This window comes from Gastrolobium bilobum, unplaced genomic scaffold, assembly GCF_033153095.1.
Source record: "Gastrolobium bilobum isolate Gb01-03AN ecotype WA unplaced genomic scaffold, APGP_CSIRO_Gbil_v1 utg139177, whole genome shotgun sequence".
In the NCBI taxonomy this organism is placed as follows: Eukaryota; Viridiplantae; Streptophyta; class Magnoliopsida; order Fabales; family Fabaceae; genus Gastrolobium; species Gastrolobium bilobum.
The window spans coordinates 8,070-32,398 of NW_026899093.1; the positions used below are offsets into that span (position 1 = coordinate 8,070).

Sequence of the window (24,329 nt, forward strand, 5' to 3'; positions counted from 1 at the left end):
CAGTTACAATCACAGCAATTCATTTATAAAATACGAATAAACTTTTTCCGTTTATTACGCGAACATTTAAAATAATAAAAGCGTAATAATTAAAAACTGTGACCGTAACTGTAAACTCTTTGCGAAATAATTATTTAGGCTACTTTTATAACTTATTTTACTTGCCTCAAGTCACTAAGGGGTTCCCATAAACCCACTTAGTTAATTCCTCACTTTTATGTTTTCTACCTATCCGAACATGGTTCGGTCTTTAATTTTCTGCGGACAAACCGCATTCTACAAGCCCCCCATTTTTTTTATATTCTACACTCAATTACCTTTCTATAAAATGAAAAGAATTGGAAACTGTATTAAAAAAAGAAAGAAAGAATTGGAAACAGTAAAGATTTAATGAAAGGAAAAAATTAGTACTATCAAAATGTTGAACCAAGAAATGTCTAGAAGTAACAAAAGGCCATTGCTGGCGATGAATGAAGTTCCTTTTTTTGGGTAATTAAGGAGGTCCCAGCCAAAAAACAAATCACACAGCCGTTAAAGTTACGAGTGGAATCATAATACTATATTAGAGTAAAGAAAATCTTCGAATAAAACTGTTTCTTAAATATAAAAATGGAAAAATGTTTATCCTTTTAAATAACACAACTTATATCATTTCACTCTCAGAAAGAGGTAGGATCCACACCTTTATTCTTTTTGTCAACTCTTTTTCCTCTTTTATCTATCTCTTTCTCTCTCTTAAAATGACACAACTTTATATCCTTTAAAATGACAGACACTTTTTCCATATAAAAAATTCCAAAAACATTGTTCTGAAACATTAATACAATATCTTTTTGATGCAAAACAATAGTCTAAATAAATGATTATCAAAATTTAATTAATTTTTCATATCGCATTTGAATACATGTGCATTTAAAGATTAATAACAGTAACTAGCCCTCAGACAACTTTAAAATTGAGTAGCAAAATGGTCTAAAGCCGTATCAGTCTGCATTCATCATAAACAAGTGTTGTACTTTGCCCCACCGGAAAAAATGAAGCAAAAGGGACATCCATGATAGCCGTTCAAAGAAAAGTCCGTTTTCTCATGGACTATAGTTTCATTGAAAAACGTTCTGAGCTTAGGATTAGGATACAGTGACATCAATAATCATCTCCTTTCACCATGATGCCTCCTACGAGGGTAGTCATCAGATTCAGTATCTTGTCTTCTATGTCCACGTTCTTCCCTTCCATGTCTGTAATCTTCACCCTCCCTTCCATGTTTGTAATCTTCACCCGGGCTTCTTTTTCTTCTTCTGGAATCAATCTTCACATCTTGCCTTCCACTGTCTTCAGATCTCTTCCTATAATCTCTGTCATTCCTTCTCTCCAAATGGCTAGAATCTGTTTTTCTTCTACAATCTCGACTACCCTGTCTTTCTATGTATCTATCATCTAAGTCTCTTTTTCTCGAGTCTAGCTCGTCTTTCCGTCTGTTGTCATCCTCTCTCTGTCTTCCCATATACTTCTCTCGGTCTTTCTTGTCAGCTTCCAAATCTCTTGTATCTCTTTCAGATCGCGCTTTATCATCTCCATTTCTCCCATTCCCTCTGCTTCTATCACCATACCTATCTCTGCTGTTTGAGCCTACCATCTCCTGATCCCTACGACCTCTATGATCTTTAAAATTTTCCTTCCTATCCTTTTTCTCAACTAGATCATCCCTGTCATGACTATGGTATTTTACATCTGGCCTTGAACTTTCTGTCTTGTCTCCATCAAAAACCATTTCGTATCTACACCATGAAATTGCTGTCGCTCATTTGGACAGACAAAATCACAGACAGTAAAAGACTGACACATGATCAGAAATACAGACCTTGCATTATCTCCACCATGTTGGGCATTATCATCCTTCAAGATGTATTTTGCAGGTTGTTTCATTGTAGCATCTCCATTGCAATTCTTGGCAATATGATCTATAGAACCACATTTGAAGCAACCACCACCTGCGGTAAAAGGTATTAGTATTGAGATTGCAGAGGGGAAGGTGTAATCGTTTACAACCAAATATTGGCATTCTGCATTATGCCATAAGAGAAGTATAAAACAAAAGCTTATAGGTTGTGATATCTTTATCCTTACCTTTACCCCTTTGATCTTTTCGCCTGTATTGTGACCAGAGTTTTGCCACACTTTGACTAAAATCCACATGTATCCTTCGATCATCAATCAAAGCATTATCCATCTGCAGTTCAGGGATCAATACAAGAGAAAAAGGTTAGGGAAATAATTTTTTTATTCATCCCAATTCCCAAAGCAATTTTTTATGTATATATAATTGAAAATACTTACAACTCAGAATTGCAAAAGAAAAGAACTACTCTGCAACCCAACACTTCTAAAAGCCCAATCAAAATTGAAATAGAGGATAACAGGAGACAAATAAAACAGGTAAGCAAGCAGCAAAATACCAACAAAATTATAATAGTTTTTTGGAGACAAAAATCAAGACTCCTTAGTACAACAGACACCCTACAGCAATTCCAAGGACAGGGAAGTATACCTAAGCCAACCAAGGATAGGGAAAAGAGCCAATAAAACTACTGAAGTATTCAATGTGCACGGAACCAAACAGAATCATTTACTATCCCCAAAAAAAATACACTACTGATTTTGAAAATAGATACTTCAAAATCTTCAGCATACCTTAAAATATGCTTGTTCACACGCCTGTTTGTCCTCAAACTCTGTCACCAATAGTAAACATTAGATACTGTTGATTGCATTAATAACAAGAGAGTAACCACTCATTTTCCAAATAAAGAGTAGGTTTTGACAACATCATAATAACTTTTAGGCTAGAAATCCAAATTTCCTACAACGGTTAAGCATTTTGCTTGAAGAATGGTGAATGTTTGAATATACGAAAATTATCTCATAATATCTTTATTACACCTTAAAATAGATCAGAGTATCATAGACATCTCTTAGGATTGGTTACCATATTCTTTTATATATCATGATTTGTTTCCTTACTTTACAAGTCTGCTATTAGGATAAATAGGGATAATGATTTGTCTTTTGTAACATCAAAACTAAAAATATTCAGTCGTATTCTCCATATCCTTTCTCCCTCTATACCTAAATCACTATAGTTTCAACATGGTATCAAAATGGTATCACCCTCCTCAATTTGCCGCCATCCAGATCCCAAAATCTTATTGTCTCTTTGTTGTGTCGTCTTTCAGGTAACCTCATCGCTATTATCCGTAAGTGTCTGTTGTTGTGTCATCATTTTGGCTGCTTCATAGGTCCTCCGACCATCATCACTGCCACTGCCCAGATCCTGGAAACCCTCCATCATCCGCCGCACCACCAACTTTTATGGTCTCCCCTCAATCAATTTGGTGTTGTTCTAACATCATCATGTAGTCTCGGCGCAGGCTCAGGCAGCAGAGATGGCTAGTGGTGCCGTTAACATTGTGGGTCCTAGTTTCACCATTATGGATTCAACTTGTTGGTCAAGGCACATACGAGCATCCTATTATGAAACATGGACACTTTTTTCGCACTATGAAGGGCCTTAAAAGGGGAAACAAGAGCAACAGGGCTGTGCTCAGCACCAGGCTTGCCCTCGTCTGCAAACGAGCACGAATAGCAATAGCGCCTTGAGCTCGACGACCATCTTCAAACTTAATTTGTTCACTAGTAAAGTCTCGGAAACTGAAATGCATTGGATTATCAATGGCGTGAGCCCAATTCGCCTAAGAAACCATAATAGCAGCAGAAATTTCACCTTTCAAATTGGTGAAGACTTTGGCAAGTATTAGGAATTACTTAACAAAGTAGCCATCGTTCTGGGCTTCTCTGAGGCCCCAAGGAAAGACGGGAACACGCAGGTGCTCAGCATAGGCATGGATCTCACTATGCTTGAGCTGTTGCTTCATCGGATCATTTACGCCACTAACACTAGCATCAACCATCAGGAAATTAATGACTGCGGCTACTAACAACACGCATTCTATTTGACAATCAAAGGTTCCCTTAGAGTGTGGATGGCTGTGACTCATCTTGTCACAATATGTGCTATAAGTTAAGTGTAACAGCCCATTACGTACCGGTATTGTTAACATTAATTATGATATTAAGCGCAGTTACAATCACAGTAATTCATTTATAAAAATGCGAGTAAACTTTTTCTTTTTTATTACGCGAGCATTTAAAACAATAAAAAAGCGTAATAAACAAAAGCTGTGACCGTAACTGAAAACTCATTGCGGAATTATAATCGAAATTGTCTAAATATCATAAAACACTTATCTCAAGTCAGTAAGGGGTTCCCATAAACCCACTTAGCTAAAATCTCACTTTTACGTTTTCTACCTATCCGAACATGGTTCGTTATTTTAATTACTGTGAATAAACCGCATGTCGCGCGCTACTCATCTTTTAGTAAGTTGTTCTAGACTTGGTTATCTTTCTAACAAGCTATCACACGAGTCATAAAGTTCTCGTTTGCTCCGGTTATCGCCGTTTGAAGTTGGATAAGCAAATCTACTAGCCAACCTCAAACAGGGCTCCAAACAGCCCTCACTCTCCCAACGATTCTGGAAAATCCACTCCACCAATTGCTCTCAATTTTTTATACAGTAAACTAGACACCTCAAACTTAAATTTGACATATCATACACCTAATTTGACCAAGAAACGAAGCGGGAATAAATTTCCCAAAAGCTGCCAGAGACAGCCCCATGTGCAGGGGCGTTTTGAGTAGTCCATGCTCTCCGGCTTCTACAGGGCTGCGCACATCTCCTATGGATTTCAAATTTTGACACAAGGTAGTTGACATCTCAAGCTTTACAATGGTGTATGGCACGCCCATATTGGACTTTTGTGGAGGGAGATATGCTCTCCCAAAGTTCATCCAATTTCTAGAGCAGGGCCTCTCCTCCAGTACGGTGTGGTTCGAGGATGAACCAGGCGGAAGCTGGTGGGCATGTAACATCCCGAGTGCTGACGAGGGCGGGGAGTGATCGCCGGTGCTAAAGGGCATGGACAAGGAGCGGCTCCTGGCAGGCTTCCAGTGACGGGGGTACATGAATGAATCGAATCAACACCCGAAAGAGAGGGATTCCAGAGACTGTGCTGGTATTGGACGGTACAGTTGAGAATAGCTTATAAGAATTAATTGGTACTACCTATACTAACAAGATGCATATACTTTTCGATAGCCCGGAACGGAAGAACTCCATAGTTAAGCGTGCTTGATTTGGTGCAATTCTGGGATGGGTGACCTCTTGGGAAGTTTTCCCAGGAAGTGTGCGAGTAAGGACAAAGCACGCTAAAAAGTCTCGTGTTAGTGTGTGGGGACAGGCGTTGATCCTTGCAAGTTGTCAGGCGTTACATTAAGCAGCTCAGCCATCGCATAGAGCTTCAAGTTTAGCAGCTCAGCATAGCCTTGAGAAGTTAAAGAGCTTGACCATTGCCTCAAGCGACAAGTAAGCAGCTTCGCCATCGCATAAAGGTTCAAGTTCAGCAGCTCGACTATAACCTTGAGCTCCTATTTAAGTAGATCGGCCATCGTCCCGAGCTCCAAATCAGCTCGGCCATCGCCTCAGGCCCAAGTCAAGCAACTCGGCCATAGCCTCGAGTTTTAAGTTAAACAACTCGGCCATTGTCTCGAGCTCCAAATCAAGCTCGGCCATCGATTCGAGCTCCAAAATGGCGGCGGCTTTGCCATTGCCTCGAGCTCCAAGTTAAGCAACTCAGCTCATAGGCCGACCCATGAACCCATGAGAACGAAGCAGATGTAGACCTCGTCCAAGAAGTCATAGCCTGGCCAAACACCTCACTGGCAAGGTCCAAAGTAACCTAGTCAGGCACGCCAGGGCTCAATAAATCCGTTGCACTCTCCGAGCTATTCCAAGACAGACTAAAAGGCCAAGCTCCATAGCAGATTAAGGGTTGTCGCTTTTAGTTATTATTTGAGATCCCTCAAAAAGAACTCGCCCATACGCCAAGCTCCAAAATGGCAAAAGGGGCATCGTCCTCGCCGCTCGTTGATCTATGTTGCTGAACGAACACCTCGAGCTCCACAATGACCGAAGGGTCACCGCCCTCAATCACTTATCATCTGCAACTCCTCAAAAGAAGCATGTGCATACGCCAAGCTCTTGAGCAGACATAAGGCGTCACCCTTGATTATGTATCATCAGTTACTTAATAATATTTGGTGCAAACTTGCTTGCAACCGAGTGTCCACTGCAACATACCAATTTGCATTTTCAACATACTAGCATCACTACCCCAATGACTAAGCTAGTCATCAAGGCCTAGAGCAGTTTGAGGGATACCCGTTGCCAACCACGGTCTCGGCCAGAGCAATCAATCTCGGTCTCAACCACGGTCCCTGCTAGAGCTACCAACCACGGTCCCGGCCAAAGCGACCTACCATGGTCCCTGCTAAAGCAACCTACCACGGTCCAAGCTAAAGCGACCTGCCACGGACCAAGTCTCATGGAAAACCTGAGGCATTTGAGTGTAATCCTAGTAGGACCGACTAGAGGGAAACACCGGATAGACTTCAGTCAACAACTCGAAAGAACAGAAGCATGTGAGTGTGATCCTAGCAGGTTCTCACACTTGACTAGAGAGATACATGAACGGACTTCGATCAACAATTCTTAAGACTTGAAGCATCCAAAAGTGATACAAAGGGCCACCAAGCCCAATAAAGACAGACCGGTCATACTTCGGCCAACAAAAGAAGACAACCACATGGTCATATGTTCTACCTCGAAAGGGTTTACAAACCTTGAGACTCGTCATGGTCTTGATTTACATCCTGAGGTCCAAAAAAGCAGTAACATTATAGCCCGGCAACCCGAGCTCTCAAATTGCCGAACTAGGGGTATGGGTAACTATTCTGGATCAATCCAATGAACCCATAGCTTCTAGAAGCAACACTAAAGATAAGTGGCAAGCTAAAGAAACAAGGATAGATTTTGGCGTTATAAGCCAGACCGTAATTCAATACCTTGGCCAATGAGCTAGGTTCATTTGTGGAAGGCCTACAACAGCACGTTCCGGCCAAGCAATGTATTCTAGGTTCCAGACTACGAGTCCAAGCACCGAAAGTACCCTCGTAAGGGTACAAACGAGGATCAAGGAAAAGGAACGAGCCCCATCGAAAACCCAAAAACACTACGGCAAGTTAAGCCGAGATGCTAAATACGGCATTCTCAAAATGCCAAATCAGCTCCATGCCACACAACAAGCCAAAGTAACTTGTAAAAGGCGTGTCAAAATATAGAGCAAGAAAGTAGAAAATAAATTGCCAAGTTAGAAGCTCGGCCATAGCCTTGAGCTCCAAGTTAAATAACTAGGTGCACAAGCCGACCTATGAGAGCAAAATAGGTTTGAACCTCGCCCAGAAGTCGTAATTCGGCTAATGCAACTCACCAGCAAAGGCCAAAACAATCAGGACAGGCATGCCAGGGACCAACAACCCGGTGTCCTCTCTGAGCTACATCAGGACAAACTGAAGCTCGTCTACAAGACACACGACACAGGGCGGCTCAATGTCACAATGCCTACATCATCTAACTGGACCTCAGCCACAAGTACCTCAGCCATAGTCGAGATACGCAAAACACACAAGCAATGTGTAAAGGGATCTTTAGACGCGACAAAGGCAAAATAGACATTTTACTGGCCCAGACCTTTTGCAGTAGACCATCATTGCACAAAAGGGAAAGGATGACACATGTCCCTGAATGCACGTTGCTCCAATTAGTGGGAGACACGTTTAAAGGCGTAACCACTAGAATGGACATGGAGAAACCAAAAGACCACCACCATGGCTGACCCAGACAAGGAGGCACAAGAACATGGACCTTTTCCGCCTCCATGAGGGCTAGGCAATCTGGTTGAAATCACGTTTGGACGACCTGTGCAATCACGCGGGTTCGGTTCTCATCCAGATGCCCCAAAGAGGCTGAAGCGCTAGCGATGCTGCAAGCAACCTGGCAGACGGGACTGTGGCTTGACGCAGAGCTTAAGCCTCCTCACACCAAGGTGGAGCTCACTTGTATAGAGGGGGTGCAAGACGGCCCAAGAAATCCAAATGGACACCCATCGAATGACATTCTCAAACAGAATTGACCTGGATGTGGCCAAGGTGCGAGAAGAAGCATTACTGCCTGATAGTTCGAACACTCAGACTGCCAGACTAGGGGACAACTGTTATGGATATCATAATAGCCCACATCAGGCAATCACCTAAGAGAGATAAGCAAACAATCCTATCAAATAAGATATCAATCTTATCATATCACTAATGGATCAAATATTTAGTCCCCAATATTTCTAAGTGGCCCAAAATCCTAATCCTACCAAGTAACCCATATATAAATATGGGGTTAAGCCTACCAGGTACGCACTTTGAACTCCATACTCTTTTAGCTGTCACTGTGCACACACCCCATGCCTTTGGCTCTACGCCATTATTATTGTGCATAGTGATTTGCTACCTCCTGCGGCATCTCTTCTATGGACTCATGCGAGGACATTGATCCAAGATATAATTATCAACCACTGTTGGACATCCTGATCGGATCAAATAGGACCTATAGTTTGGCAAGAAACATCCCTATTCTGTGTCTACTTTAGGTGGAAAAATCTGGAGTGAGGACATTAATTGTAGTTGGTGAAAACAAAAGACTCAGGATTCAAAACTTCCTAATAAGGAGCGTTAGATGGAGCAGATCTAGCGATGCGAGCACTAGGAAATGTAGAAGAAGGCTGGATAAGACCAGCTCAAACAAGGGAAGACTGTGGCCCGGTTGCATAGACATAAAAGACGGACCCAATCACAGCAAACAGTAGTGAGGGACAACAAATCCCAATAGAGGGTCCTATGGCAATGACGACCCTTTAAGTTCATGTGGAATCACCGAGTTAAACCGATTCATGTTGGACTCAATTTGAATTGCATAGAAATTTGCATAGTTTAGTGATTTTCGATCATTAACTTATAGATTCAGAGGAGTTTTTCATTTCTCCATACGAAACAGCACTTCAGTTTCACGTGGAATCGAGTAGAACCAAACTGTTGGAAGTTCGTCCTTGGTAGACTCGAGCAAAGATTCCAACGGGGTGCAAAATGCCAGCAAATGCTTAGAGCAGCCAGATGTCACCGCGGGAACATGACTGATTGGGTAGCATCATGAAGAAGGTGCTACCTGTGAACGCAAAGATCTTGAATGATGCAAAGAAGGCGATGCAACCTTGGGTTTGACCAAAGAGATCCGAGAGTTGGACATGGAGAGATCAGGAAATGCGCAAGGCAATGCATATGATGGAGGATGGCTGCAAAATTGGTGTGGGTTGGCCACATGGGAATAGATAATGCAAATCTGGGGTCACCAGTTGGAAAAGTCATCGGCCAATGGCGGATGATAGCAGGGAAATGTGGTACTGGTTGCCTTGGTCCCCACATCGCCATCTATGACTCCATGAACCATCTTGATGGTTGGTGAATCAAAATTCATATTTTACGCACTTCGTGGTTTCAAGTCTCTGAGCCATCGAAGATTGGTGTATGAAGGCTAATCCACGTGCGATTCTTAGTGCAATGAGGTGTCGCATTGGCCAATTTGGAACATGGCCATATTGATGAGAAGCTTGTTGGAGGAGGGTTGCAAGGTTTCTGTTTGGCATGTAATCGCAGACTAGAAGTCTCATATCAGATGACACAGCATAGTGCAGCAACGGCTATTGATGAGGTTCCCTTCTCGTGCTTAGCACCCATCGTATCAGGGTTTGGTTGCGACAATTTAAATGTATGAATATATTGTATTCAATTGTGTATAGAACTATACAAAAGACCTCTATTTAAAGAGGTTAAATGACCTAAAGGGCCAAGCCCAAATAACCTACTAGAATAACAGAATAATAAATAATACAATGCTATTTAATATTCTATTATTTCTAACACTTCCCCTCAAGCTGGTGCGTATATATCATAAGCTCCCAGCTTGTTACATATATGATCTATTCGGGGACCTTTAAGAGCCTTGGTGAAAACATCTGCAAGTTGATCACTGGAATTGACAAATATTGTTTCGATCTCTCCTGACTGAATCTTCTCTCTAACAAAGTGTCAGTCAATTTCTATATGTTTGGTCCTCTCATGAAAGACTAGGTTAGAGGATATATGCAATGCTGCTTAATTGTCACAAATGAGCTTCATGGGCTGCTATTCACAGAGATGTAGTTCCTTAAGCAATTGTTTTAGCCAGATGAGCTCACAGATTGCATTTCCCATTGCCGGTATTCCGCCTCTGCACTTGACCTTGCGACCACAGTTTGCTTCTTATTCTTCCAAGAGATCAAGTTTCCTTCAAGGAGAACACAATATCCCGAGGTGGATCGTCTGTCTGAAAGAGAACCTGCCCAGTCAGCATCTGAATAGCTAGATACCTTTGCATTCCCTTTATTTGTGTATAATAAACCTCTTCCTGGTGCTCTTTCGATATATTGAAGAATCCTGATAACTGCATCCCAATGGGAGTCACGAGAGTCAATGAATTGACTTGCTACACTAACTGCAAAAGAGATTTCTGGTCTTATCATAGTAAGATACTTCAATTTTCCAACTAATCGGTGATAACGACCACGGTCTGCCAATGGCTCCCCCTGTTCGGGTAACAGCTTAACATTAGGATCTATAGGCGTATCAATAGGTTTTCATCCCAACATACCAGTCTCATCTAGGATATCCAGTGCATACTTCCTCTGACAAATGGAGATGCCCTGCCTAGACTGTGCCACTTTGATCCCTAAGAAATATCTAAGTCTGTCAAGATCTTTGGTTTGAAACTGATTGAATAAGTACTTCTTTAACTAATCAATCTCAACTTGATCGCTACCAGTAATAATGAAGTCATCAATAGACCAGGAGATAGATGCACTGGCCAGAAGAGCTATGCCTATAGAAGACAGAATGATCGGCTTTACTTCTGGTTAAGCCAAAGGATTGAACAGCAAAACTAAAGCGACTAAACCAAGCTTGAGGGGACTGCGTCAGGCCATATAAAGATTTACGAAGCTTACATACCATTCCAGAATTCTCCCCCTGAGCAACAAAACCTGGTGGTTGCTCCATCTATACTTCCTCTTGCAAGTCACCATGTAAGAATGCATTTTTGATATCAAGTTGTAGAAGAGGCCATTGATGAATGGAAGCAAGTGCAAGAAATAGGCGAACAGATGCCATCTTGGCAACAGGAGAAAAAGTATCCCCATAGTCAAGACCAAATATCTGAGTGTATCCCTTGGCCACCAAACGAGCTTTGAGGCGATCAACAGTGCCATCAGGACCAACTTTGACAGTGATCGACAACCGACAACCGACAACTGACTTTCCAGGAGAAGCATGAACAAGATCCCATGTGTCATTAGAGTGAAGTGCTTGCATTTCATCAATCATCGCCTGACGCCAACCCAGATGAGATAGTACTTCACCTCTGTTTTAGTAATAGAAACAGACGAAATACTAGAAACAAAAGTAAATGTGGTGAAGAAAGTCTATCATAACTCAAGAAACTATAAAGTGAATGAAGGTTACGAGTGGATCGAATACCTTTGCGAAGGGCAATGGGAGTGATCTCTGATGGAGGACCCGGAGGGGGAGAGTCGACAGCAGTAGGCAGTGAGTCAGTAAGGGTCAAATCCGCTGGAGGCGCAGTTTGATCAATTTGAAATATCGGCAGATGTCTGACCCTTACTGACTTAGTTGATCGACTTTTCCCATTCAGATGTCTAATCCTTTGAAATATCGGCAGACTTAGTTGTGAGATATCCCTGATCAGTAAACCAGATCTTAACTGAGGTAGACCAGGTCTTGTAAGTAGCAGATCCGGTCAGTTTCATCGTTGTAATGGATGGGGTAGTACTGAAGATGATGCCAGTAGTGTTTTTGGATGCATTACCAGAGCCCTCCATCACAAAAATAAAAGAGATGACCAGATCTGAAAATAGTAGAGGAAGGCGAGTTGTTCTGCCTCGGAATGGCCGGAAAAAGACATGTGAACAGTACCTGTACGGACGCGGTGAACAGTGGTCCGTACGGACACGGTGAACAGTGCCGTGTGAACAGTAACGTCAATGAACAGTGTAGAACCAAGCCGGAGGGACGCACGGCGTTAGAGGAAGGAGAGAATGCCTAAGCAGTGGGCTTAGGGTTTTAGCGGAAGCGAAAATTCCCAGAACAAAGAGCTCTGATACCAAATTAGAATGTATGAATGTATTGTATTTAATTGTGTATAGAACTGTACAAAAGACCTCTATTTAAAGAGGTTAAATGACCTAATGGGCCAAGACCAAATAACCTGCTAGAATAACAGAATAATAAATAATACAATGCTATTTAATATTATATTATTTCTAACAGCGACAACAGCAACTGTTGCCACTGCGGTGGTTGTAGGTGGATTTATGTTGCGCTACATGCGTTCATCATGGATGGGAATCAAATTTTACTGAGTTTCCACAGATGGTGCCAATGTTCGATCCACGGGGATCGAGTGTCGAATCAAAAATTGGTGAGTCTATGTAGGATCAATATGCTCTCAAATATCTATGAAAGAGAGATATCTTAGAAGGTCGCAAATCATTGTGCACTATGATGGGTGGCATATCCAGAGAGTGGGGTGCGTGTGCATACTGACAGCTAAGAGAAAGAGAGCATAAAAATGTGTACCTGGTTGACTTAACCCTTTTTTTATAGGTGGATTACCTAGTAGAATGACATTTCAGGCCTCATGGGAATATTAGGGGCCCAATATTCGATCTACTAGTGATATGATAAGATTGATATCTTATCTATAGATTATTTCTTTATCTCTCTTAGGTGATTGTCTGTTGTGGGTTATTAAGATATGAGCCCATAAGATGTGTCCATAACAGGTACCATGTTAAATTGAGATGAAATGAAAGACTAGTGAAATATATGTCTCAACTACACAACGGGGTCTAGATTATATAGCTAAAGAATAATAAATACATAATAAATATAGATATTGTGATATGATCCTATCCTAGTCAGCAAACGGTTTAGAAGGGTGCATAGAAGGAAGAGAAGCAGGGGAATATTGCATAATGCTGAGTCAGCAAAAGTTGTTAGGAGCAAGTCACATTGGATGGCATGGGGTCATATTGGGTAAGTTGGTACTATTTAGATGAGGGGTTCAAAATTCTGAAGGGGAGCGGGAATCTTAGTAGTGACTGGGCCCTTTGGGGATTGGGAGAGAGTGAGACCTCTAAAATTGTCTTACATTTAATTTCCCTTCCAAGTTCAGTGTAATTTTCCTTGTTTCTTCAATTGTCTCTGTCAAATTGTCTCTATTTGTAGTCGTCTTTGATGAATATATGGAAAACTGATTATTCAGGCCAAAATTCTCTTATTGTTTGCTGATATATCAATATTTGATTTGTTGGTTTCCATCAATGGGCATCAGAGCTTCTAGATCGAAGCTCTATGGTATGGCCGCTACACGAAACATGGAGAAACGAATGGATGCTGTGGAGGTGGAGCTACGCAAGAACAATGCAAGACAGGACTAAGTACTGCGGAGGTTGGAAGCTAATGAAACGAGAGTGGCTAAGATCATCAGGAGGTTGGATAAGATGGCTAGGAGACGAAGGAGCCGTTATAGAGGCGGAGATAGAGAATCGGAACGTCAAAAATCATATTCCAAACTAAAGCAAAATTCTATGTCGAAGGAGACAGAGATCGTTGAAGAGAAGTATGAAATAGTGATCACCAGAGAGAAACAACCGCTGGAGAAGGAGGCTGTCAAAACCAAAAAAAAAGAGGCAAGGGGGAATTCGTGGCAACAGATAAAGGTCAATCACTCGATTTGGTGATGACAAAGCAAGAGGAAGAAGTGCTTGTTAGAATAGGTGAAAATTTTAGGCAAACAAAGGATGTTGTTGAAGTGGGAGAACCAGTGACATCACCACCAGTCCACCACCAATGACATCACCAAATTCACCACCACCAGTGGTGGTTGTTGACCAACCACCGTCGCCAAACCCTCCGGATGTAATTCTTCTTGTGAGGATGGGGTGTTTTGTGAACTGCAAACCAAGAGGAAGAAAACCAAAACTTGAATTGCAAACGGGATCGGTCTCGGAGACGTCAGACACCATAGAAGGAGAAAAAACACTCATAGTGAAACAGAAACACAGGATTTTTGGAGTGTGGTTGTGAATGGAGTCTACTACTGCAAGGACGAAAAGGAAAAGATGATAGGTTAGAAATGAAATCAAATAAAAAAGATCCGACCCGGTTTAGAATCAAGTGTGACCCAATTCAATCTAAAAACTGGGGCATATTTGTCTCAGTCTTAAGTGAAGCCCTAGGCTAACCCAGAAGCAGTGAGGGATCAGATTTTATCTCATTGAATTACGGGCCTAAGCTTTGTCAACACGATGGATGTAGATTTCAGCTACAATCTGTCTTTTCAGCCGCGTCAATCGCCGTTGAAGTTCCTGTTCAGGCATGCGACATTGTGAACCAACAAATCTATTTAGTCTAGGACCATCTAGACCACGGCTTTCCCAACCATGGCTTCCCTACCCCTGTGTTTATGTTAGGCATTGCAACAAGGAGAATGACAAGGCTTCTCAACTTCGCCATCAATTCCGTCCAGCAACTCTTTCAAAATAGCCCTGTTTGCAACAATTTACCGACAGCCACCGAACCCAATTCCGATGCTCATCTTCCAGATGTCATTTTTTCCGGATCCGGTACAAACAACCATGATTCGACACATAAATCCATCACGTATGACTACCAGGAATGGGTCGCTCTCCATGTCATCGGTCACAACAGTCCGACGATCATCCTTGGCAGTAGGCATCGTGAGGGTCTCAATTTTTTCAATGACTATCCCAGGTATGTCCATAATACTTGTGAAGTAGCAGAAATAGAAAGGCCTTCTCCGATTTCAGTTTGGCAAATAATTCCAATAGTTGTCATAACGATTGGGGTGGAAGGGCTTACCAATGAATTCAAGAAGGCACGCAGTGTGCTTAAAACAGCGGCCCGCAGTATTTTGATGGGTGGTAACTTGGTTGAAGTTTATTTTGTGCACCTTCCATTTTAACAAATTTCCCCATAGTTCCATGTTATATTCGTAAAGCACAATGGGATCATGGTGTAAGTTATTGTGCTTCATACATAAGTTGGCCCTTGAATTTCAAGCAATGGGATCCTGGAGAGCTGTTTTCAAGAACTGACCTTCACCTTGAGAACAAGGTGAAAGTTTTAGGGGGGGGGAGTATTGATACGATCCTATCCTAGTCAGCAAACGGTTTAGAAGGGTGCATAGAAGGAAGAGAAGCAGGGGAATATTGCATAATGCTGAGTCAGCAAAAGTTGTTAGGAGTAAGTCACATTGGATGACATGGGGTCACGTTGTCAAAATTCTGAAGGGGATCGGGAATCTTAGTAGTGACTAGGCCCTTTGGGGATTGGGAGAGAGTGAGACCTCTAAAATTGTCTCACGTTTATCCTTTAATTTTCTGCATTTAATTTCCCTTCCAAGTTCAGCGTAATTTTCCTTGTTTCTTCAATTGTCTCTGTCAAATTGTCTCTGTTTGTAATCGTCTTTGATGAATATATGGAAAACTAATTATTCAGGCCAAAATTCTCTTATTGTTTGCTGATATATCAGTATTTGATTTGTTGGTTCTCATCATATTGCAAGTATCCAAATTACCGTAATTACTTGATTCTGACTATCATATTTACATAATCAGCAAGATACTATTTACAGAGTTAATATGATTACCAACAAGTTGAATGAATTTAACACATGACAAAGTGGAAATGCATGCTAACCTATGAAAGCATAGCATAAACTGTCACCAGTCTTTTGATCACGGATGATTTCAGCCCTATCATCAAATATTTCAGGTGAAAACTACAGTATGTAAATATGATATTACTAAATGTGATGCCAAGTCAACTGTTCAATATCACTCACGAGGATACAGTCCCAAAGCGTGAAAATATTGTATGCAAGTCATCATCCTAAAATTTAAATAGAACATTATTAATAGTTAAGAAAGTACTAAATGGTACCTCAGTAGAAATCAGGGGAATAAAGGACATGATACCAATTGATAACACAACACAAAAAGGATCGCTTACCTCAGTAACAGGGTTCAATTTACAGACAAATAGTACATTGTCTGGAGGCTTAATATCAGCATCAGGAATATCCCCAATCTAAAATAAGGAAGAAAAGGGAGTTATATACGTAGGATCATAGTCACACATGAAGTACAATATTTTTCTTTTGGATAATATACTTACACTCTCAAGTACAACTGCCCTAGAATGTGCTTCCTTTGATCTAATAACCTCTTCAAGCTCTGTTGGGTCCAATTGTTCATCCATTGGCACCCAATCATCTTCAAGTCGCACGTCATCATCAACCTAGTAAAATTGCATTAAGTCATTACTTTGAAGTTTGAACAGGTATGCTTACTGAACACTGTAAAATTGAAGTATTTACTATAAGGTTTGAATAGATAATAAATGCATAACAATTAAAACTCAATATAATCATCCATCTATAGCATCATCATTCATCTCCATATTAGTAATACGGTGACTGTCAGAAAATATTAATTTTTAATATCACAAGAATCCAATAGTCAGGTAATCAGTTCTTGATTCATTGTTATAACTTGCGAAAAGTATCAAGAAAATCTCAGTCTTTATGCCAAGTATTTTATATAAAAATAAAATTTATTTCAGTGGGAAGAAGAATCACAAAAAATAGGGGAAGATAAGATATTCTCCTGAATTAACAGACATTATGTACAGAAATTAAACAAATATATCAGTGCAAAATTAGTTAAATAACTCTCCTATCCCTTTGCATATCTGTCATGGAACACCTCTGAGGAACCACGAAAGCAAAACTAAAGTGAGGCCAAAAATAAAATCTAATCCTATAGAATATCTATTGACAATAAAGCTTGCTATAAAAATACAAGAATTACCAAATACAAGTGACACCATGAACAGAACAGTACGACAAATGTCATAGCAAGTATTTTATTCATCATATAGCCTCTAAAATCAGTATTTTTATTTTTTTTCATTTTTTTAAAATGTCTGTATTTTAATGAAGTATCCCAAGGGTAAAGAGTCAAAATACAGACACCTCTACAAACAAACTTGTCACAATTTTTCTAAATCTAATTAATGCAACTTCAAACATACTGCTTAAAAACGTGTCTAAAGGAGTACCCAATGGCTTTGCCCATATGCTCGAGTCAATAAAATTGAAGTCAATTAACATAGTTTTTTTTTTACAAATGGACTCAATTTGACAAAAAATTTGTTTTATAACAGAAAGGACCATAGTGATGCTAATAAATAACCTATATCAAAATTTTACTTTGTTTCAAGCTATGAAATACAGTGCTGCAATCAACCATTACCTCATCTTTGGGTTTTCCTTCTGGTGAAGCTTCAGGAATGAACTCAGCTAGTTGAGGAGGATCATCAAAAGGATCCTCCAGAATGTATGTGTGCTTGATTCTGTTGAAGTAATTCAAGAAGATGAATACATTACATTCTTCTGAAAATGACAAATACGAAAACACCATTTTCAATCCACATTTCTTAGTAGAGAACAATGACAAACCGGATATTTTTATATGGTCTGCTTTTCACATCCACATAAGCTTCATTTATTCTAGTCAAAGTCTCAAATCCTTCAGCTACCTCACCAAAAACCTACAACAATGGACAATTCTCAGAAACCAAAGAAGTTATTTCCATGGTATAAAAGTCAAATGAGATTTAAATAATCGAATTAGTACTTCCAAATCAATGGAATTGAGCTACACTTCATTCTTGATGACAATCTTAACCATTGCTCTTTTTTCATTTTACTTCATGCTTGGCCTAGAGGGACAGATCTTCTCTTTTGGGCTGATTTACATTTCCTTAAGGGGACGTTTGGTTGAGGAGAAATTTTTTGAATACTAGGAAAATGTAATTACTAGGGAAATGGTTGGAAAGTGAGTTTGGTAGGAAAATGTAAAAAAAGTTGTTTGGTTGGAAAAAAAAATTACTGGAAAAATTTGGTGAATATTATAAGTCTATGTTTGGTTGAAGGTAAAATATTGATGGGAAAATGAGTTGCAATTACCAAAACAACCCTTTTATAATTTTTGAATGTGAATAACCCTTTACCCAAAAACATTCGTGAATCTGAGTTTGGGTAAAGAAGAGGATTTAACACCGCAAGTCTGGGAATTGCACCGCGAGTTGGAACTTAGATATTGATGGTTTAACATTTGCCAACTTCAATATCTAAGTTTGGATCTCTGTCTTTCTCTCCGTCGCAACCATCATAATGGCACCGCGAGTCTGAAATTTCAATGAACACTGACAAAGAAGAGGATTTTGGACAGCATGTTGGCTACTAGAAACCCATACGGTGTTAAGATGGCTTTTTTTCCAGATCTGCTGCTGTGGTGTCTGCAGGGTTGTGCCCATTTGCAACGGCCATGTGTTGATGGGGGAGGGTATATTTGTCAGCAAAATGTTGCTCTTTGTTTCATTTAGCCGGAGAACTCCAAATACCATATCCCAAGTGGTATTGTATGCTAGTCTATTTTGAGCAATTTTACAAGCAAACATCGATTGATGGGAGAATAGCTTTGCTAGGAAAATATTCTAATCTCTTCTACCAAACATGGTATAACTGAAATACCAATCTCAGATGCCTATCTATCTTCTAAGATAACTCCAACCAAACACTACCTAAGTTTATTTTTACTGTCCCTTTCTATAACTAAAAGATAAGAATCTTAAAACACAAACTGCTGAAAAGGACTTATTAAATATTATCATTATTAAATATTGAAATAGAACTCATAGTTCAGTCATCCTCTCATTTAACCCCTTGTCATTATTGCAAAAACTTAACACTTGGGCCACGGGAAATAAAAATACAGAACTCCTATCTCCATATCCAGAAAAAGTATAATATGTAATCAATGTAAGGATGCACATGTACCCAGTGAAACAATTAAAGCAGGGATGCACAGAATACTTACTGTGTGCTTTCCGTCTAGGTAATCAAGGTCATCACGCAGACTGATATAAAACTGAAATTAGAAACAAACAAGACAATAGTAATAGAAAATTTAATTTGTGCAATGTGTTAATTACTCAAGCTATACATATGGTTGTCAAGGGAAAGAACATCAAAAATTGTAAATATGTTCTTTCTTTAATCATATCACAGGAAACAAATCCTCCACCTACCACCAAAACAATGTCATACCTGTGAAGCATTCAGATTCTCTCCTGCACTTGCCATCGCAACCGTTCCAGTCTTGGAATGCTTCAGATCAATATGAATTTCATCGCTGAAAAACCGAGCTTGTTCACCATAAAGAAACCTGTAAAAAGGAGGCCATCCCACGAAACGAGAATGCAATGTCAGAAACAGAACACACACACACACATATATATATCTGTGAATATAAGACATTAACTAAATGTTGAAACAGTTAGGGTTTAGTACTTGTAGATGGAATCACCACCACTCCCACTTCCAGTGGGATCGCCAGTCTGAGCAGTAAAATCCTTTTGAACAGTGTGAAATAGACACCCATTATAGTACTTAATCCTGGGCCAACAAAGAGCATGCATGTTATGATCTGAACAAACACCATACATATATGCAAATAGCACAACACTAAATAAAATTTCAAAAAAAAAAAAAAAAACCAAGTTCAGAGTAACATGGAGCAAGTTATGATTCTGAACAAACAATCCATATATGTAAATAGCATAACAGTGCATAATTTAGTAAAAAAAAAAAAAAGGAAAGACCCAATAGCTATAACAAAGTTGAATAATTGTAATAAAGGTGGTTACTCAAATTTAGGGTTTAAGGGTTTGTAAAAGAGACTGACTTGCAAAGCTTCAAGAAATTCTTGCAGGTCAAGGGGCACTTTTGGGTGTGCAAATCGACCACCATGTCCCCTAAGCTCGTCACGATCAACACCGACATCTTATGAATTGAAGAAGCACCCACTCCCGAATTGGGCTCGGAGTTAGCTGAAACCACAGCCCCTTCTTCTCCTTTCTTGTTCTCTGTTAGTCTTCCCTGCTCTTCGTTCGTGGGTTTCAGCAGATTCAAACAAGAAAATGAATAAAACTAAAAACAAAATTCTCAATTTATTTATCGGCAATATTTTTCCCTTTAAAATATATAATTGTGTTATTTTAAATAATATTTTATATTTAAGATTTAAATTTAAAAAAAAATCACTTATTTTATTTCTCATAATTTTTATTATTTATGTATTTCTTTCCCTTAAAATAACATAATTCCATATCTTATTATATAGCATATTTGGTATCAATTATTTTTTTAATAAAATCCCCTCTATAAAATTAAAAATAACTAATCTTGAATATTTTCTCTTATTTGTAAAGTAATAATTATATTATGCATTGTAGGAGTATTTTTAAATTTTAAAAAAAAATTAGTGTAACTTAAAATATTTAATAAGAAATGTAAATAATTAATAACTAAATTAGATAAATTTAAAAATATATACTAAAAAATTATAAAATTATGAAAAATACATATTCAAAAAAAAAAAAAAAAATATTATTCTTACAAATATATATATATATATTATTTTTTTATTTTAATATATGAGCATGGATTTTATCCACTTATTACCTAAATATTTTCCTCTCTCAATTCATTTGAATTTATAGGTGTCAAACATCCACAGTATTGGACCAGAGTGACGAGCCCAATTCCCAGTTTCACACTATAATCCAAGCTGCTAAAAACAGTGGAGAAGGGAAGCACGCCTAGCAGAATCAAGAAAAGGTCCAACCAAATATTTTGATAAGTTCTAGATTCAAAGCTCAAAATTATTATTGGAATTAAAGGGAGCATGAGTGTAGAGAGACTATAATAAAGGTGCAGTATGGGAAAGCATGAGTTACATTGCAGTTTTAGCCTTTTTGGTTTTCAAGAAGGATGGGATGGGACCCGGAGAATATATAAATATGATAGAGTTGTCAATCAAATTATCATCAATTACATATTTTCCATCACATGACTTGATATATTAGGTTGATTTGATTTTAGATGTTTCATTCTTTTAGGTGTGTGTATTGGTAATTTATTTGTAATCAAGTATATCTAAAAAAAAATTGGCCATATTTTAATTACATTTTTGGGTTATTTGACATTGTACATGTAACACCTCATTCAAGACTGGTTTATTAGTATTGCATATTATATTAAGTACAATTACAATTAGAGTAAAGGTGAAGGATTTCTGTAGTCAATGAAGATAAGTTATCTTCGGTGAGCCCATAACGACGTCGTTTTGGGACAAAAATCAAGGTTGTTCTGCCTTGGGCAGATGTGTCCGACCGTAGGTCGGGTATTTGATGTTGGATCTAGGGCTCTCTCTCTAGATACCAATGAATTAGGTATCTTGGGGACAGCGAATCACCACACACTATATGATGGCCGCAGCCTGAAGGTGTGTGTGTGCACTGTCATGATTGCATAAAATAGGGCTAGAGAGATCAGCCATACCTGTGATTTTTAGCTCCTATTTATAGAGCTTACCTTTGGGCTTGTATTGGTTGGGCTTCTTGTAGTCGTGGGCCTTTCCTCGGTCCATAACAGTTGCCCCCTAGCCCGGTAGACTGAGTGTTCAGGTTGCCGGGATGTCCAAGTCAAGTCGATTGCTGTATGTGCTTTAACTTGTACGTTGGTCATCTGGCCGTTGTGTTTGTTACTTCGGCTCCGAGAAGGAGAGCTTTCCCAGGTTTCTACAAGCATTACTGTATCCGTGGTGTTCTATTGCCAATTCCATCCGGGTTCTCGGTCATGCGTCCCTCTTAGACTAGAAACTCGGTCACTTATTTCGGCAACGTAGAGAATGATTGTATTAACTGTTGTCTGATGATTGCTTTGAATTGAGAAACGATTTCCCTTCCACCTAATGATTACTTTTCCACGTACTCCTTTCCAATAGGCACGACGTGTGGCATGGTGTGTTTCTCGCCGCCTTGGCATTTATTGCTTCTGAAAAACGTCTTTCAACTGTCCTGTCCACCTGTAATTACCGCAATGCCCCTGTCCTTTGGCTTTCGCGGGTTTAACCTTTCAATTTCAACCCCCACATTACCATTTTCAGTTTTTCAGACCATTTGCCTCTTTCGTCGTCCAGAATCATTTGCCAGTATTCACATCATTTTCCTTCAGCGTTCACCATCTTCTACGTTTGCCAATTCCCAGTTTCCTCAACGCTATTTTTCGCAGGTACTTTCCTTTGGCATTTCTTTCCTTTCTGCCGCATTCTCCGTCAATTTTTTAACTTGGCCATGGCCTTTGGTTTTACAGTGCTTCATTTATTCCAGACTTACTTGCTTGCTTCTTTCCTTTGCATGTGCCAACCTGCATTTGTGACGCATCATACTGTTTTTGTCTGATTAAATTCTCTGTACTAGTCTTGCATTGTTTATATAAGCTTATCTGCTGCCCGTTCACTTCCTACGCACCCTGCTTTGAATAGTTTCTGATATGGGTGAGAGAAATTATATTATTCAAGGACGACCCTCTTACCCACGCATCTTCGGTCGTGGTGATGAGATTGATGCCGAAGAAGGAGAATGACACACGGAAGAAGAGGAAAGGTTCATCCAGAGCCTACCTTCTGGTCCGAGGTATTGGTTGTATGGCAGGCCTCGAACCGAGGAAGAAACCCAGGCTGCTTTGCTAGGCGGCTATCGAGGTGGTGGCCATAGGGGAGCCTCTTCATCTCATTCTTCGGTCCGTGGTCGCAGGGGGGTCTTCGATGTAGACGGGCTTCCTCTCGCCCTTCAGCCCGGGGTCGAAGTTGGGGTCCCTGTAACCTAGGCAATCCATCCAGGACAACTTCGTCCTCTCTTCCCTTATATTCTACCCCGATCCATGCTATTACATCTGCTCCCTTTCCGAATCCAAGTGTGAGAGTTCCTTCTCGATCAAGTATTATCAATCCTGAGCCTTGTTTCAACTGTGTATACCTTAGTGCTCAATTTGTGGAGAGGGGGAATGACTTCATGGCTAACCTAGTTATGGGCAGCTGGTCACACACCCCGGGTTCGACAACCCCTGCTCCTATTTTTGAATTTGACGACTCTAGTTCCTCTGACAGTAGTTTGTTTAATTTGGGTACGTATCCCTTGTGCTACGTGCTATTCTCTCTTTTTAATCCTCCATTTTACTGTTCTAGGTATTTATAGAGTCCCATTCTACAGAATCGAATGCGAATATCGCTTCCTCTAGCCAAGGTCCAGAGGCCGGGATGAGTACAGCCGAGAAGGGTTCTGCACCCGTCACCGATAATCTTCGTACTCAATATCCATGGGTTACAGAAGAGGTGTTGAGCTTTGCATCCGAGATGTCAACCGAAGAAGTGTCTAGGCTTCCTATCGGCAATCCGGTTGACTTTGATACTTTCGTTCCTGCAGATGACGAACCTGTTTGTTCAGGTCGGAACCTTGAAGAGCCACACTCTTTTTTCTTCTATCGAGATCTGGTGACAAAGATTGGGATTCGGTTTCCCTTCTCCCCGTTCAAGATACAACTCCTAAATCACCTACTACTCGCGCCAACCCAGATCCATCCCAATGGCTGGGCTTATATTGTTGCTTTTGAACAACTGTGCGACTCGTTGTCCCTTCCATGTACTGTTCCCCTGTTTTTGCATTTTTTTACCATTTACACTCCACGTACCGGCTCGGAACCTCCTAAACTCAAGGGGTGGAGTAGCATTCAAGGCCGAGTTAGCAAACCCTCCCGAAGGCTATTTTCTGGGTACAACGATTCTTTCAAGGGCTTCAAAGCCTATTTCTTTAAAGTGGTGGCCGAGGTGGGAAAGAGGCCATGGTTCATTGGTGATAATGGGGAACCCATCTTTCCCCTCTACTGGACTCAGGATCACCACCGTCGCAAGCCTGTCGACTTCAAGCTGAGGCTGTCACAAGAAGATAAGGATAATGCCAAGACTTTGCTGGCCCATGTGGGTTCCAAGGGTCATTTGAGCGCAGCCTCTTTAGTAGCCAAATCTCATTCTGTCACAGAGCCTACCAGTATGCTTTGCGTTATTTAAATCCTTGCTACTTATGTTATTTTCCTGTTACTGTTACAACTTGTTTTTATTTGCAGATTCTGACATGAATTTTGATGAAGAAGAGGAAGGGCCAGGTC

The 24,329-nt window shown here is 40.1% G+C and overlaps 1 protein-coding gene across 3 annotated transcripts; it reads right to left on the reverse strand.

Moving 5' to 3' along the window:
* Positions 1-859: 859 nt before the first annotated feature.
* On the reverse strand, positions 860-20,191 carry LOC133287127 (peptidyl-prolyl cis-trans isomerase CYP59). Of its 3 annotated transcripts, none has more exons than XM_061484681.1 (14): positions 20,008-20,191; positions 19,614-19,718; positions 19,371-19,488; positions 19,141-19,191; positions 17,718-17,809; positions 17,512-17,611; positions 16,373-16,495; positions 16,208-16,285; positions 16,041-16,087; positions 15,896-15,951; positions 2,692-2,732; positions 2,134-2,230; positions 1,862-1,991; positions 860-1,778 (listed from the first exon to the last, which is right to left on the reverse strand). In XM_061484681.1, the coding sequence occupies exons 1-14, from the start codon at positions 20,103-20,105 to the stop codon at positions 1,151-1,153; spliced, it is 1,764 nt and encodes a 587-aa protein (XP_061340665.1). In that variant the 5' UTR covers positions 20,106-20,191; the 3' UTR covers positions 860-1,150. The 3 variants fall into 3 exon arrangements, with proteins under 3 accessions (XP_061340665.1, XP_061340664.1, XP_061340666.1); XM_061484680.1 differs by having other exon boundaries at positions 2,128-2,230; XM_061484682.1 differs by lacking the exons at positions 19,614-19,718; positions 20,008-20,191 and having other exon boundaries at positions 863-1,778; positions 2,128-2,230; positions 19,141-19,180; positions 19,371-19,388.
* Positions 20,192-24,329: the final 4,138 nt, after the last annotated feature.

Excerpts from the sequence above, each read along its gene's own strand:
- LOC133287127 (XM_061484680.1), bottom strand. The coding sequence starts at position 20,105 with ATGTCGGTGTTGATCGTGACGAGCTTAGGGGACATGGTGGTCGATTTG. Across the intron at positions 17,612-17,717 it reads AGACCATATAAAAATATCCG|AATCAAGCACACATACATTC; the intron begins GTTTGTCATTGT and ends TTACTTCAACAG. Across the intron at positions 2,231-2,691 it reads GTGAACAAGCATATTTTAAG|ATGGATAATGCTTTGATTGA; the intron begins GTATGCTGAAGA and ends CCTGAACTGCAG.